Source organism: Equus caballus, chromosome 8, assembly GCF_041296265.1.
Source record: "Equus caballus isolate H_3958 breed thoroughbred chromosome 8, TB-T2T, whole genome shotgun sequence".
In the NCBI taxonomy this organism is placed as follows: Eukaryota; Metazoa; Chordata; class Mammalia; order Perissodactyla; family Equidae; genus Equus; species Equus caballus.
Window position 1 is genome coordinate 25,742,430 of NC_091691.1, and position 16,413 is coordinate 25,758,842.

At 52.3% G+C, this 16,413-nt stretch overlaps 1 protein-coding gene across 4 annotated transcripts in view; it reads right to left on the minus strand.

Moving 5' to 3' along the window:
• The window catches only part of RILPL1 (Rab interacting lysosomal protein like 1), a 44,410-nt gene that overhangs the window by 14,089 nt on the left and 13,908 nt on the right, over positions 1-16,413 (minus strand). For all 4 annotated transcript variants that reach the window (XM_023647285.2, XM_023647286.2, XM_014742216.3 and 1 more), the window contains exons 3-4: positions 6,394-6,512; positions 5,515-5,736 (exon numbers count right to left, since the gene is read on the minus strand). In XM_023647285.2, coding sequence (XP_023503053.1) covers positions 5,515-5,736; positions 6,394-6,512 — 341 coding nt within the window. The remainder of the gene's footprint in view (positions 1-5,514; positions 5,737-6,393; positions 6,513-16,413) is intronic.

Below are 16,413 nucleotides of genomic sequence, written 5' to 3' on the forward strand. Positions count from 1 at the left end.
GGTGCTTTTCTCTGGAGAAGCGACACTCTTCCATCGGGGGAGTGACCTGATCCCCTTAGAGCTCAGGGCTTTTCCAGACAGGTTTGCAGAAAAGTGCTGACTTCCGGGACCACTGCCACAGGCAGAAGAGGGGAAGCGTGGGCTCCGGCTCTCCCTGAGGCCACCAGGCACCGACGTGGCGCTGCGGGCAGCCCAGGACTCCCCCGTCCAGGCGGAGGGAGCCTGCCAAGGCTCATCCGGAGATGGCAATCAGGCCGACGGGCAGCGGGCCTTCCAGGCTTGCTCCGCGAGGGAGCACGCAGGTGGCGGGGGTTATCTCCGACTGTCGGCTGGTCCCCTGAGGCGCTCTGGGCACAGCTCGAGGGAGATGCCCCGAGGCATCCTCCTCAGCTGCTCCCCAGGGAGGCCCACGAGACCAGCCAACAAGCACTGGGGTCTGTCCAGAGAGGCCTTAGGGAGGCAACATCCCCCCTCACAGCCCTCCAACCCGAGGCTGGGCCTCCTGCCGTGCTCCCCGCTGTCTGGGCACATCAAGGCCACCTCCTGCGCTCCCTCGGCCCCTTGAACATACTTCTGAGCAGCCCCTGGCCCAGCACAGGGGACTGACTGTGCTCTCATCACCCTTGGTGACTCCAGGCCCACCACGCATGAATTCAGCCCAAAAACCCTGCTTCACGCGCCACCCGTTAGGCCCGTGTGTGCCTTCCCTGCGCAGGGAGCCCGCCCTTAAAAACCGCAGCAAACACTCACTAAGAAATCAGAACTTGTACGGCGGAGACATCAAAGAAGTAACTATTACCTTCACAGCTGTCTCACTGACTTTATACAAAGGCCTTTAGCCAGGAGTCGGCTTCATTTTAAGGATTTATATGTCTACTTGTGAAAGGCAGGAAAACCTTCTGTTAAAATACGAGGAGCTAGATGGACCAGAAAACACGCTGACTGAAGAAGCCGGTCAGGACCACGCGATGATCCCGCTTCTGTGAAATGTCCTGAGTCGGCAAATCCAGAGAGACAGCAAGAGGATTAGTGGTGGCCAGGGGCTGGGGGAGGGGGAGGTGGGGAGAGGCTGCTAATGAGTATGGGGTTCCTTTTTGGGGTGATGGAAATGTCCTAGATAGTTAGGATGATGGCACAAGATAGTGAATTTACTAAAAACCATTGAGTGGAACTTTTTTTTTTTGAGGAAGATTAGCCCTGAGCTAATATCTGCTGCCAATCCTCCTCTTTTTGCTGAGGAAGACTGGCCCTGAGCTAACATCTGTGCTCATCTTCCTCCACTTTACATGTGGGACGCCTACCACAGCATGGCTTGCCAAGCAGTGCCATGTGCGCACCCGGGATCCGAACTGGCAAACCCCACACCGCCGAAGTGGAACGTGTGAACTTAACCGCTGCGTCACTGGGCTGGCCCCTGAATTGTACATTTTAAATGGTTGAATTGTATGGTATGTGAGTTATATCTCAATAAAAATGTTATAAAAATATATAAGGAGTCCTGTCTACCGGAGATCACACTGAAGTGACAATGATGCAGCTCAGAAAGGATTGTATGAATCAAGGGGGAAAGTCAGAATGACCGAGGCAATGATGAGAACCGATTCCTCCTCAGCTCTGGATCCCTCCATAGCTCCCACTTCCCCTCACCCATCCTGTGCCAGGACTAACCCACCACCCCAGCCACACCCTGCACGTGCTCCCGTCTGTTCCTGAATGTTGCCTGGAATGGCCTGCCCCATTCTACCCCAAGAACTCGTACCCATCCCATAAGACCTGTCTCAATGCCTGGAAGGGCTGCTCAACCTCGCCTCTCGACTCGGAGTTCACATCAAGTTCAAGTCAAGTTCATTCCCCTCCCTTGTCAGATGGGAAACTCACCACCAAAGAGATGGACGGGTTCCAGGTCACACGGCAGCAGGTGATGAAGCCACCGTAACCTGCAGCTTCCCTGTTTGACTGACGAGCACCCTGAAGCCCACCCAGCTACAAGGGACGGAGTCAAACCCAGCAAAGATGCCTGGGTTTGGGAACAGACACTACAAAGAAGCTCACGGATTAGTCATTACTGTTACCTGAGTTTACTCTCCATTTCTGCCCCACCCCTTTGGTGCCAGAAAGGGAAACTGACACCAACAGGCAGTCGGGCCAAGGAGGTGTGAAATGTCCTCGTCCCTGTTGCTACAGAGATCTGGAGCAGGGCTGGGAGTCTTGTGGCCGGGGCGATGTCCTCGGGCCCCGCCTGCCCCGCAGGAGACAGGCCTGAGCTCTCATGGGGCCCAGGAGGCTGGGAGGGGTACGCCAGGGCAGGAGGGGGGGACCACCCCAGCCTGGCCCAGGGGCTGTCTTGGGCATCTGCCTCCTCGCCTCCGTCCTCCTGCCATAGACTTGGCCAAGCCTCACCTTTCTTGTATGGATTATTGCAAAGGGCCCCCGACAGCCATGTCTGCCAGGAGCTCCTTCCCCATTCAAAATGTCCTCCAGAAACTCAGAGAGGATCCTGTCACTCATCTGCTGAAACCGTGCGAAGGACCCACATCCCCCTCTGCTCAGCGTCTCATGTGTGGCATTTTCCAGCCCTGACTCTCGCCCTGTAATGACAGCTGATGCCTCTGCCTGGCTTGCATCTGTTCCCGCGCTTCTCCAGGCTGAGCTGTTGCAATTTTCCTCTGGAGAAACTCCCCTTTGCCACTTTCCGTGTGTGTGGCTTCGATGACACTACCAAGGGTAGCCATGTGACTCGGGACTAGATGATGTGCATATTTGAGACCTCCGGCCACAATGATTGGTTCAGTGATAGGCCAATGAGAGGGTTCCCTGAGACTTCTGCTGGACACTTGGGAAAGGCAATTTCTTTCCACCGGGGTTACAAAGCTGGTTGAGTACTGGGGGCCATTATTTGGCAAGAGCCTGCTTGAGAATGACACCAACACAGAGGAAAGCAAAGCTGAGAGAGAATGTCTGAAACAAATTCCTGATGGCATCATTTGGGCACCTGTAACCAGCTATACCTGAAGCCATCCCTAACTCAAAGCTTTCAGTTACACAGACAATAAATTCCTTTTTTAGAAAATCCTTAAACGATTTTAACTTAGGCTTCTGTCACTTTTAGCCAAAAGCAGGCTCTAACCTCTCCCTTTTGAGACTTTTCTCCCTTACCTCCCTGTCTATACCCCTGGTTCCTGTCCTTCAGAGAACCTAGAGGTGTCTGGCCTGAATTCACAGGATACTTAATGATGGTCTGGGATTTGAGCCAACCTGACACCTCATCTGTCTTACGTCTCCCTTCTGTAGCCCAGAGCCCAGCACAGTGCCTGCTAACCTGAAACGGTCAATATTCATTGGAAGGCAGAGCAAGCCCGGAGCCTGTCTCGAACACTATCCATCTTCTACAGATACCTATCAAATTCTTAGCACCGCTGACACTGATACCCAGCTGGAGGGACGGCTCTTCCATGACGCTCCACGCCACCCCCAGCAGGATTAGCTGCGCTCTCTCTGTTCCTGGCGCACTCCAGGGGCACAGCTACGTGGCAGGTGCCTCTGGTGCCGGTGTCACAGCCCTGGGCCCACCTGCATCCCAGGTGCAGCTGTGGTGCAGCTCCGTCCGTGTGGACAGGGCCCCACCTCAAGCACGCACTGTAGGTCTTTCTGTTGTTGCCCCGGGATCTGCTCCGAAAGTTCCACGCAGGAGTGTCGGGGAGATGACACCCGCGGGCCACCCTGAGCTAGCTGGGGCAGGCGCCTGGGGATACATGTCCCAGGTTTTCTCCTCCAGAAAGACACTCTGGGAGGTGTTCCAGGTGCTTCTCAAAGGTCCCAGCAGGACTGAGCTCCGACCATGACCTCAACGACCCACCCTCAAAGTCACTCTTCCTCCTTCCCTGTCTCACCCCCCTGACCTCGGGGATCACCTTCTAAAGGAATCTCCTTTTACACGTGGTCCCCTCCTCAGGCTCTGCTTCAAGGGAACCAAGACAACGCACCCTTCACCACTAAGACAATCCCCTCCTGCCTGAGGTGTGGCTGCTCGTGTCCAAGTCCGTCTCCTGCACTGGACTGCGAGCTCGAACCTCCCTAACATCCAGTACCGTGCTCTCAGATGAAAGACCAAACTCCAGGCTGTGGCCTGCCTGACCTGCAGGCCCGGCCCCGGCCCACCTCTCTGACCTCATTTACACCTTCTCCCTCCCCTTTACTCTCTACACCAGCTGCCTTTGCCTTTTTATATTCCCTTGATCACACTGCAGTTGGTCCTGGCACAGGGCCTTTGCACATGCCATTCCGCCTGCCTGGAACTCACTTCCCCTTCACCTAGTTTACTCTCGCTTTTTTTTTCTGCTGAGGAAGATTCACCCTGAGTTAACATCTGTGCCAATCTTCCTCTTTTTGCTTGAGGAAGATTCACTCTGAGCTAACATCTGTTGCCAATCTCCTTTTTTTTCTTTTTTCCTCCCCAAAGCCCCAGTGCATGGTTGTATATCCTAATTGTAAGTCCTTCTAGTTCTTCAATATAAGCCACTGCCACAGCAGGGCAACTGACAGGTGGGTGATATGGTTCTGCAACCAGGAACTGAACCCCAGCCACCGAGGTAGGGAGTGTGCCAAACTTTAACCACTAGACCATCATGGCTGGCTCAAATTTGCTTTTTTTAAAGTACAGAATTCAGCGGTTTTTAGTACATTCAGAGTTGTGCAGCCATTACCACTATCCAATTCCAGAACATTTTCACCACCCCAAAAGAAAGTCCATACTCACTGGCCGTCCCTCCTCACGCCCCCTCCCCCAGCCCCTGGCCACCACCAATCTGTTTTCTGTGTCTGTGGATTTGCTGACTCTTGACATTTCAGATAAATGGAAGCAGAAAACACGTGGCCTTTTGTGTCGGCTCCTTTCATTGGGCGTGTTTTTGAGGTCCATCCATGATGCAGTAGGAGTCAGTGCCTCATTCCTTTCTGAGGCTGACTCATATTCCACTGTGTGGAGAGACCACGTTCTGTGCACCCATTGTTCAGGGGATGGACATGTGGGTCCTTTCCACCCTTTGGCTGCTGTGACTAGCGCTGCTGTGGACGTCTGTGCACAGGTTTTTATGTGGAGATATATTTTCAGTTCTCTTGTGTGCGTGCCTAGAAGTAGAATTGCTGGGTCACACGGTACTTTGTGACTATTTGACTGATGCCCGTCTCCCACACTAAACTGTGAGCTCCATGCAGACAGCAATGCTCTCCTTTTCACCCCCCATGACTGCAACACACTCAATGATTACTTGAATGAATGAATGGCAGGTACCCAGTACCCATCACTGAGCTGAATACCCTGGGCTAGAATGCTGGCAGTCCTAGCTCCAGGCCCAGCTCTGCCTCCACCCAGCTACGTGTCCTCTAGCCAGCGGCCGGCTCTCTGGGCCTCCCATTTCCTTCAGTGTAATGGGGAAAACGAGGCAGCCCTGCCAGCCTGGAGCAAGCCCACAGACGACCCTCCCACATCGGCTTGCTGGCCAGCTTCCCACTCACCTCGGGCTCCTCTGCCCCGTTCTGGCTGAGCTCACCCTGCAGCCTCTCTCGCAGCTTCCCAAGCTCCGCCCGCAGGCTGCCCATCTCCTGCTCCTTGGTTTGCAAATCTGCCTCCAGTTCTACCTTCTGTTCAATCAGGGCCTTCCCCTGGGCTTCCACCACTGTGACGCGGTGCCGAAGGTCATGGTTGATCTTCATCAGCCGTGTCTGCTGCTGCTGCAGCTGGAGAGAGAGAAAGGCCGTTCAATGGGGCTGCCACATACAGTAGCTCATGTTGTGCACTGCAGAAGGGCAAACTATCTATGGGTGTGCAATTCACACTGCAGACATCCTGATTTGTTAGAAATTTGTTCATATTCTTATAACTGTTGATGCCAGAGATGGATAATTAGTATATTTACTATGATAATTTTATGACAGATGGAAGATAAGTATCTTGTTAGTATATTACGACAATTTCCCAACAGATGGAAATAAGATGTCTTCAGAAAGGGGTGTCTTTTTCTAATTCAGGCAAAGCCACTGCAGGGGTTCCTGGAACAGCCTGGACCGTGCTGGCCTGCTCACAGAGGGGCGTGAAGGGGGTGGGCTTGAGGAAGCCTCAGGGTCAGAGCAAAGGCTGACCGGGCCTCGGAACCTCCCCAGGATGTGGAAGGAGTCAGATCAGAGGGCAGTGCCACGTCTGCTCCTGCATTCCAGTCAAGACTTGGCTGAGGGTCCTCCCACAGCTGCTGTTTCAGGGCTGGGCCCACCAAGACATGGGCAGGATCCATGCCCCATGGAGCCCATGGAATGAGACGGAGGGGGAGATGGGGACCTTGGAGAGGAGGATCCAGGCCCTTGCTGGTACCTATGCCCGGGCGGGTGGACATCACTTACAGCCTCGACGTCCTCGTTCTTCAGACCGAGCTCCCTGTCCTTGGCGCGGATCTCGTCGCGCTGCTTGTCCACCACCTCCTTCAGCTTCTTCATCACCTGCCGCTCCCGCTCCGACATGCCTGGGGTGGGGCCAGCGAGACCAGCAGGTAAGTCCACCTCCCTCCCCTGCTTAAACCATGCGGCCGCTTCCCACGGAGATGAAACTGCGCCGGCCTCCTCCTAGCCTCATCCTCTCCACTGCAGCACCTGCTTTCTGTCCCTGACCCCTCCGAGCTTGTCCCCACCTCAGGGCGTCTGCCATTGCTCTTCCCAGTGCCTGCAATTCCCTTCCTTCCAACCTCCCCTGGCTGGCTCGCCTTGGTCCTCAGGCCTCAGCTCCTCACAGAGGCCTTTCCTTCCCTGACCACCCTCCCACCACCCCGTTTATGACCTTTGCATCACTTTTCACCATCGCTAAGCGTCTGGTACCTTCTTTCACCTGAAGAAAGAAGATACTGCACAGTGATTCAGAGGGTGAGCTCTGGAGCTCAGACAGTGGCTCTCCCATTTATTAGTGGTGTGGCTTCGGGCTAGCATCCTTGTGCCTCAGTTTCCACATCTACAGAATGGGACCGATGGCAGTACCTGTCCCTTAGGGCTGTTGTGAGGATTGATCTAGTTAACACGCACGAAGCACTGAGATGATGCCTGGCATTCAGCAGGTGTTCAATGGGTGTTGTCTGTTACCCTTTTGTTTTTTGTCTGTTCCCCTGCCCCTTGCCCCCCAAGTATACTGTCAGCCCCAGGTGGCAAGGCCCTGCCCGACCTACTCACCATCATGTCCCCTTGACTCACAGAGCCTGGCACACAGTAGGCGCTTCCTAAGGGATCTGGTGAATTAATGACCTGTGAGGACGGGTGTGGGTTGTTTTCATGTGGCTGCTGTAACAAATGACCAGCAAAATGCGGAGCTTAAGATGGCAGAAATTCATTCTCTCATGGTTCCGGAAGCCAGAAGCTTCCAGAGTCAAGAGGTCGCCAAGGCCGGGCTGGAGTATCTGCTCCTTACCTCTCCCAGCTTCTGGCGGCTGCCAGCATCCCCTGGCCTGTGGTCACATCCCTCTGGTCTCTGCCCCCATGGTCACACGGCCTCCTCTTCTGTCTGTGTCAAATGTCTCTCTGCCTCCCTCTTAAAAGGACACGTGTGATGGCATTTAGTGCCGTCCAGATAACCCAGGATAAGCTCCCCATCTCAACAGCCTGAACTAAAGCCTGGAAAGATTTACCGTGTAAGGTGACAGCCCCAGCGTCCCAGGACTCGGACCTGATGTGCTGGGCGTCGGTATTCAGCCTCCTGCAGGCGCTGGGGCTGACAGCTAATCCCTGCCCCCAGGAGGCCTGGGCTGGGGGGCGGGGCAGGCTCAACCACAGACTAACGAGAGACGCATCCCCCGATTCCCTCCTCCAGGGTTCAGAGGACACGGGGCCCCCCCAGAGGAGAGACCCCGCGGCGATTCCTCAGCTCTTTTCCCTCCGTGACTCCCTCCTCCAAGCTGCTCCGCCCCAGCTGAGCCTCTTCTGCTGGCCGCCCCGCTCCTGTCCTGGGTATGCCCAAGCAGGCGGTCGCCGCCACGAACGAGCGTTCACGGTGTGTGCCCAGGATGGTGTGCGATGCTGCGGGGCCAAAACCCAGCTAGGACCGGGCTCTGCCCTCAAAGAGCTTAGCCTTCAGGTAATGGACACAGACGCAGGCGGGTCTGGGAGGCAGCCAACCTGCCTCAAGCGCGTCTCTGTCCTACCACGTGGCATGGGGCAGGTGCTCCAGACTGGCTGATGGGACAGCGACGGGCTACCCTCCATGTTCCCAAAGCACAAGTGGCTCCTGCAAGGCCCAGTCAGGATAAACCGCTTTACGTCTTCGACCCTGTTTCCTCTTGTTGCCCCTTTAGAGGAAGGTCCAGCCTCCTCACCCGACCTCCGAGGCCTGCGTGGTCCAGGCTTGCTCCCAGCTCGAGCTCGCATCCGCCCTTGGCCCCTGCTCACCAGCCGCCAGCATTGCCCTTCAGCTCCCCAGACGCACGGTCTCTCCCCCTAGGGCCTTTGCACTCGCTGGTCCCTGCCTGCAGCGCTCGTCTCGTCATCTGGCTGCCCCCTCCTCCTTCAGGCCTCAGTGTAGACAACCTTGCTCTAAGAGGCCTGCCTGCTCCCGCAGTCCATGTGGGGTCTCCCTTGTCCTTCTTTCTAGTCCCCGTTGCATCCATGCCATCGCTCATCATGGTCTGTAGTGACACGTGTGTCTGACGTCCGTAAGTTGCTGAGAGCAGAACTGTGTTTCATTTATTGACCGTCGTGACCCCAGTGACGAGCTCAGTGTGAGGAATACAGCAGGTGCTCAATAAACACTTAATGAATGAGTGTTGTGTGTGTGTGCATGCAAAAAGATGTGAGGGTACTCCCAGCGGGTGGCCCTGTCTGGAAGAAAGTATGCTCCATGGTGGCACATTCTGGTGACCTTAAGGGAGCCACTGAGTCTTGTCCCCGATGGCAAGGCAGCATGGCATCATGGAGAGGACATGGGGCTTGGAGTTAGAAAATGTGGATTTGAGTCCCAACTCTGCCAGTGCCTGGCTGTGAAAATTTGAACAGATCTGTGTCTGCGCCTCAGTTTTCCATATGTGTGTAATGGGACTGATGTCAACAACAACAATAATGCCCTTTTCCAGTGCTTGGGAAGCTGGAACGTCTACGTTCCATCACAGCACCGGGCTGATGACGTCTGAAGTGACGTTAGCCTCTCTGAGCCTCCATTTCCTCATCTGCAAAATGGGTATGCTGGTCTCTATATTCCACCTCTCTGACAACATTCTGCCTCTAAATTAAGTACAGTAGGAAATCTCAAAAGGCTGTGAAGTAGGATCTTTTCCTACTAGGGGGCCTGGGGTGTCAGTTCAGTGCCCAAGACCGCTCAGCTTCCTCCTGTGCCTGCCGAGGCCTGCGAGGCTACGAGGCCGAGAGATGCAGAGAAGGGCTGTGGTGAGGAGGCCGGGATGGCCAGGAGGAGCAAGCATACCCCCCAGAATGGCTAAGACGAAAAGCACTGACGAGGCCAGGTGCTGGGAGAAGGTGGAGCCCCGGGAAGGCTCCGGCATCACGGTGGGAGCGCTGCTCCAGCAGACGCTTTAGCATTGCCTACTAAAGCTGATACACATGCTCTATGTACCAGCAGTTGCATCCCGGGTACATTGCCAACAGGTATGCGTGCACATGCTCATCAGGAGGAGGATGATTCAACAAACCACAGTACAATCAGATGCCATGTGGCTATTTATTTTTTGGTGAGGAAGATTGGTCCTGAGCTAACATCTGTGCCAATCTTCCTCCGTATCATATACAGGACACTGCCACAGCATGGCTTGATGAGCAGTGGTAGGTCCACACCTGGGATCTGAACCTACGAATCCCAGGCCACTGAAGCGGAGTGTGTGAACTTAACCACTGCGCCACCAGGCTGGCCCTAACTATGCGGCGGTGTAAAAGATTGAGACATATTGCAAAGTGGAAAAGGTAAGTGATGGTCTGTATAGTGCAAGATGTGCAAAAATGCTCATGGCAGCGTTGTTCATAGTAGCCCCAAACTGGAAACAACCAAAATGCCCATCAATAGGAGAATGAATGGACAGACTGTGGTACTAACATGCAATGGAATACTACACAGCCATGAAAAGAACAAACTACAAGCTCCACTTGGAGACTATAAAGTCAGTCATCTCTCCAGACTCTCCTCCTCCCTCAGGTGCAGCACTGGCGCCTTCCTGACCACCGTCCCCTCCTCAAAGGATGCTCTCCAGCTGGAGTCTTGAGCTGAATGGCCCCCGGACCTCCGATGGGGAATCACAGGGCCATCAGGAGGTCCTGGTCACTAGGTGCCCCCCTCTAAACACCCCTGGGCCACTGCTGCAAGGCAGGGCCTGGGCCTTGGCTGGCAGGACAAGAGGACACTGCTGACATCTTGCCCAAAAGCACCCCTCAGACAGTGTGTGTGTGTGTGTGTGTGTGTGTGTGTGTGTGTGTGTACGTGAGTGGGTGTGGTGGGGCTGAAATCAAGTGTAGGCAGAGTCTGTAAAAAGCCACAAAGCACTTGCTGTTTGCTCCCTGAGCACCTGTCGCACAACAGGCTCTGTGGGGGCATCAAGGGCAGAGTTGATCTAATCCCTGGGGGGCAGATTCCGCTCCCGGAGGAGTGAGGTGGGAAGAACAGCGAAGTGGGGGGTGAGAGGAGCATGAATCCGGAGACAGGAAACTTGGTCTGTAACCCAGCTGCATCATTCCCCTTTATGGGCGCCAGTGGCTGCAAGACCGAGAGGGCGGAGAACAAAACGGCCAAGAGTTGGAGTCTGAAGCTAGATTTCCTGGACTCAGTCCTGGCTTTGCCACTCATCTGTTCTTGACCTCGGGCCTGTTTTGCCACTTGCGAATGAGGATCATGTGGAGTCCCCACCTGGGGGGCTCTTCTGAGGCTGCATCGTTCATCTATGAGAAGTGCTCACGACAGGCCTGGCACAGAGTAAGAGCCCCCACGTGTTAGCTGTCATTCTGTCCATAAGACGGAAATCCCAGTGTTCCGAGCTCCAAAGGTTGCTGCTAACATGAAGTCCAACGGTGGGTACAGAGGTGCTTTCAAAATTAGGAGAAGGCTAAGTGTTTTTAATAGACTCACACTGTTGAAAGCTGGAGGGCTTCTGAGCAATCATGCAGTCACCCGCAATTCAGGATCCTGAGATCTGGATTTGAAGACACATCTGGGCAAGTGCATGGAGAAGCAAGTCCAAGGTCATCACAGGAGCCACCTTTGCAGTAGCGAAAACTGGTGACGATCAAAATGTCCACCAGTGTCCAAACGGTTAAATAAACAAGGCCCTTCCACACAATGAGACACTATGTAGCCAGTTAAAAGACTGAGATACACTGTTGAGTCAAAAATGCAAGTGACAAAGCCACAGCAGCACTATTCACAATGGCCAAAAGGTGGAAACAGCCCAAATGTCCATCAACAGATGGATGGATAAACAAGATGGGGTCCATCCACACAATGGAATATTATTCACCCCATAAAAAGGAATGAAGTGCTGAAATATGCTACAGTGTGACGAACCTTGAAAACATCATGCTAAGTGAAGGGAGCCAGACACAAAAGATCATACACATTGTGTGATTCCATTTAAACGAAATGTCCGGAATAGGCAAATCCATAGACAGGAAGTAGACAAGTGGTTGCCAGGGGCTGAGGGAATGGGTGGGAGGGCGGATTGGGGAGTGACTGCTAATGGGTATGGGGTCTCCTTTTGGAGATGGTTAAAATATTTTGGAACTAAATAGAGGTGATGGTTGCATAACATTGTGAATAAATTAAATGATGCACTAAATGCTACTGAACTGGACACTTTTAAACAGTTAATTTTTTTTTTTTTTAGGAAGATTAGCCCTGAGCTAACATCTACTGCCAATCCCCCTCTTTTTGCTGAGGAAGACTGGCCCTGAGCTAACATCCGTGCCCATCTTCCTCTAACTTACACTTGGGACGCCTACCACAGCATGGCTTGCCAAGCAGTGCCATGTCCGCACCCGGGATCTGAACCGGTGAACCCTGGGCCTCCGAGAAGCGGAAGGTGCGAATTTAACCACTGTGCCACCGGGCCGGCCCCTAAACAGTTGATTTTATGTTGCGTGAATTTCACCTCAATTTTTTTAAAAGGCAACCCAAACAATAAATACACAATTTTAATTTGTAAAAAAAAAAAGCAAGTAACAATCCACACAGCACAATCCCTTTTATTTTAAAAACAACACACTCATGGAACATGTGTGTAAATGAGCACTAAGGGACGGCTGTGCCTCTGGCAGGTGCAGTGGGAATGAGGCAAAGGGAATTCTCACGTTTTTCTTGAGTTTTGTTTCAATCTTTTACAGTATGAACGAATATGTGTATTAGGTTTTTTTAAAAGACGAAAACAACCAACGCCCCCTGGTCTGTACAGGAGGAAAACGCCCTGAGAAGACTGAGCCACTGGCTTCAAACCCCAGTGCTAGCCCGAGGCCATCTGGGACGGCGATCAGGTCTTTCAACACTGGACCAGCCTGTTTCTCCCTCCATCAGAGCAGAACGGCACCTTCACCATGGGACGGGGACGGGGACAGCTAACCTTTACGGAGCACCTGCCGTCCCCAGCTACCGCGCTAAGTGTTTCCTGTGGATGATGCTGGCGCTCAGACCTCGTCATGTCCCTGTTCCCCACCCCCCCTTCAAGCTACTGACCAGGCTCCTTGGGCCCCCTGGCTGCAGGCTCTGTAAGGAAGTGCAGCCCCCTTGCCTCACAGCAGGGAAACTGAGGCATAACTCACACTCCGGACTCGCTGCCCTGCATGACTCTGCCTGCCATGATCACACCCTTGTCGGTTTCCTGCTCTCCCCGTCCTCTTCCTCCACCTCCCGACAGTCTCCCCTGGGGGTGCCCCCTTAACAAATCACCTGCACAGGAACCCTCCTCTCAGGGTCTCCTTCCAGAAGAATCTGATCTAAACAGTACTTATTTCATTTTATCCTCAGAATACCTTAGGAAGTAGGACTCCTGTTGTCCCCATTTCACAGCCAAAGAAACTGAGGTACACAGTAGCTAGTTAACTTACACAAGGTCACACAGCTAGTTAGTGGCACTACTGGGATTCAAACCCAGGCAGTCTGGCTCCAGAGTCCACACTCCTGCAACCACTATACTGCCTCTCACAGCCCAAGCCCCTCATGTTATCAGCGAGTGGACTGGAGGGAATAATGTGCCCCCCAAACTTCAGGTCCGCCCAGAGCCTCAGAGTGTGACCTTTGTTGAAAAGAGGGTCTTCACAGATGTAATTAGCTAAAGAAGAGGTTGTGCTGAATGAGGGCGGGCCCTAAACCCAATGACTGGCGTCCTTATAAAAGAAAGGACAGGGAGATTCAGACATGCACAAAGGAGAAAGCCACGTGACAACAGAGGCAGAGGCTGGAGGGATGTGCCCACAAGCCGAGGAGTGCTGGCAACCACAGGAGTCGGAAGTGGCAAGGGAGGGCCCTCCCCTAGAGCCTTTGGAGGGAGCACAGCCCTGCTGACACCTTGATTTTGGACCTCTAGACTCCAGATCCGGGAGAGAATCAATTTCTGTCCTTTTAAGCCAACCCGTTTGCAGTCATTTGTTCTGGCGGGCCCAGGAAACTAACACAGCAGGCATACGGCGAAGGGCCCAGAGAGGGTGCACAGCCGATTTTTATTGAGCTGAAATTCGTAGCAGCCACTCTTGGCTCCCACATAAGGTTCAGCTGGTAGGACAAAGTGACATAAGTGCCCTTGAGGACATCCCTTATCAGATAACTCCATGTTTGATGCTGTATATACTTTTTCTCAACAATGCTGGGAGTCAGGAGTTGCCATTCCCATTTTACGTGAGGAACCTGAGGATGGGCACGGTAAGCACCCTTCCCAAGGTGACCCAGTTACTAAGGGCGGGGCTGGGATTTGAACTCAGGTCTGCCTCACTCCACAGCCCCCTCTCTTTACAACGGGCTGCTCGAGCCAGCAGGCTCTGAGAACACATTCTAGCTCTGCACGTCCAACTCAGCAGCTGCCAGCGGCAACGGAGAACCTGAAATGGGGCGTGTCGGAATCAACATGTGCTTAAATGTGAAATACACACCAGCCATCCATGGATGAAGGGACAAACAAGATGTGGCCCATCCATACAATGGAATACGAATCTGCCTTAAAAAGGAAGGACATTCTTTTTTTTAATTTTATTATTATTTTTTTTCCTAAAGATTGGCACCTGAGCTAACAACTGTTGCCAATCTTCTTTTTTCCCCCTGCTTTTTCTCCCCCAATCCCCTCAGTACACAGTTTATTTTTAGTTGTGGGTTCTCCTAGTTGTGGCACGTGGGATGCTGCCTCAACGTGGCCTGGTGAGTGATGCCATGTCCACGCCCAGGATCCCAACCGGCGAAACCCTGGGCCGCCAAAGGCAGAGCGCACAAACTTAACCACTTGGCCACGGGGCTGGCCCCAGGAAGGAAATTCTGATGCGTGCTACAACGTAGATGAACCTTAAAGACATTGTGTAAGTGAAATTACACTAGTCACAAATGGACAAATACTGTATGATTCCACTCATATGAGGTCCCAGAGAAGTTAAATTCATAGAGACAGAAAGTAGAATGGTGGTTGCCAGGGGCTGGGGGAGGGGACTAGGGAAGTGTTGCTTAATGGGGACAGAGTTTCAGTTGGGCAGGGTGAAAAGTCCTGGAGGTGGGTGCACAACAACGTGGATGTACGTAACAGTATTGAACTGTACACCTAAAAATGGTTAAGATGATAAATTTTATGTGTAATTACCACAATAAAACAAAAAATATGGGGCCGGCCTGGTGGTACAGTGGTTAAGTTCGCACATTCTACTTCGGCAGCCCGGGGTTCACCAGTTCAGATCCCGGGTGTGGACATGGCACTGCTTGGCACGCCATGCTGTGGTAGGCATCCCACATATAAAGTAGAGGAAGATGGGCACAGATGTTAGCTCAGGGCCAGTCTTCCTCAGCAAAAAGAGGGAGAGTGGCAGCAGATGTTAGCTCAGGGCTGCTCTTTCTCAAAAAAAAAGTATCTATCTGAAGGAAATGAAATCACTATCTTGAAGAGACATCTGCTGCCACGTTCACAGCAGCATTATTCACAACAGCCAAGACATGGAACAACCTGAGTGCCCACCAACAGATGAATGGATAAAGAAAAGATGGGGTGTGTATAGATACATATACACAGTGGAATTCAGCCATAAAAAAAACCAAGAAAATCCTAGGGGCCAGCCCAGTGGTGCAGTGGTTAGGTTCATGCGCTCTGCTTTAGTGGCCCAGGGTTCATGGGTTCAGATCCTGGGCGCAGACCGACACACGGCTCATCAAGCCACGCTGTGGCAGCATCCCACACATAAAACAGAGGAAGACTGGCACAGATGTTAGCTCAGGGACAATCCTCCTCAAGCAAAAAGAGGAGGATTGGCAACAGGTGTTAGTTCAGGGCCACTCTTCCTCACGCCTACACACACATACACAATCCTGCCATTTGTGACAACATGGATCGACCTTGAAGGCATCATGCTAAGTGAAATACGTCAGACAGAGAAAGACAAACACTGAGTGATCTCACTTATCTGTGAAATCTGACAAAACCAAACTCACAGACACAGAGAACAGACTGGTGGCTGCCAGGAGCGGAGGGTGGGAGAAACGGGCAAAGGTGGTTAAAGACACAAACTTCCAGCTCTAAGATAAATAAGTTCTAAGGATGTAATGTACAGCAGGGTGACCGTAGTTAACAATACTTATTGTATGTTTGAAAGTTGAAAGTTGAAACTTATTGTATGTTTGAAAGTTGCTAAGAGAGTAGATTTTAAAAGTCCTTACCACAAGAAAGAAAGGTTTAGTTATGTGTGGTGATGGATGTTAACTAAACTTATTGTGACTATTTCACAATATATACATAGATCATTACATTGTACACCTGTAATATAATGTTGTATGTCAATTATATCTCAAAAAAACTGGAAAACAAACAAATATATATAAAGACCACCAGATTTTAAAAAAGTGAAATGAAAAAAAGCCAGCAAAATACCCCACCGATAATTTTTAAATTGATTACACGTTGAAAGGATATCTTGGATCTCTTGGGTTAAATAAAATATATTATTAAAATTACTTTCACCTCTTCTTTTTTCCATTTTTAACGCGACAACTGGGAAAATTATCACATATGTGGCTTGCCTTATATTTCTACTGAACGGCGCTGGTCCAGGCCGCCCTTCTGCAAACGACTACGTGCTGAGTCTCCTCCTCTCCTGGTGATGAACTTCTTGGTCTAGAGCCCAAGAATTCTTCCGGATCCTCGAGCGTATCTTTGCAGCCCCACCTCCCTAGACCAATGGCTTCGATACCTGTAATTCATTCCCACATGTGCTAACAAGTAG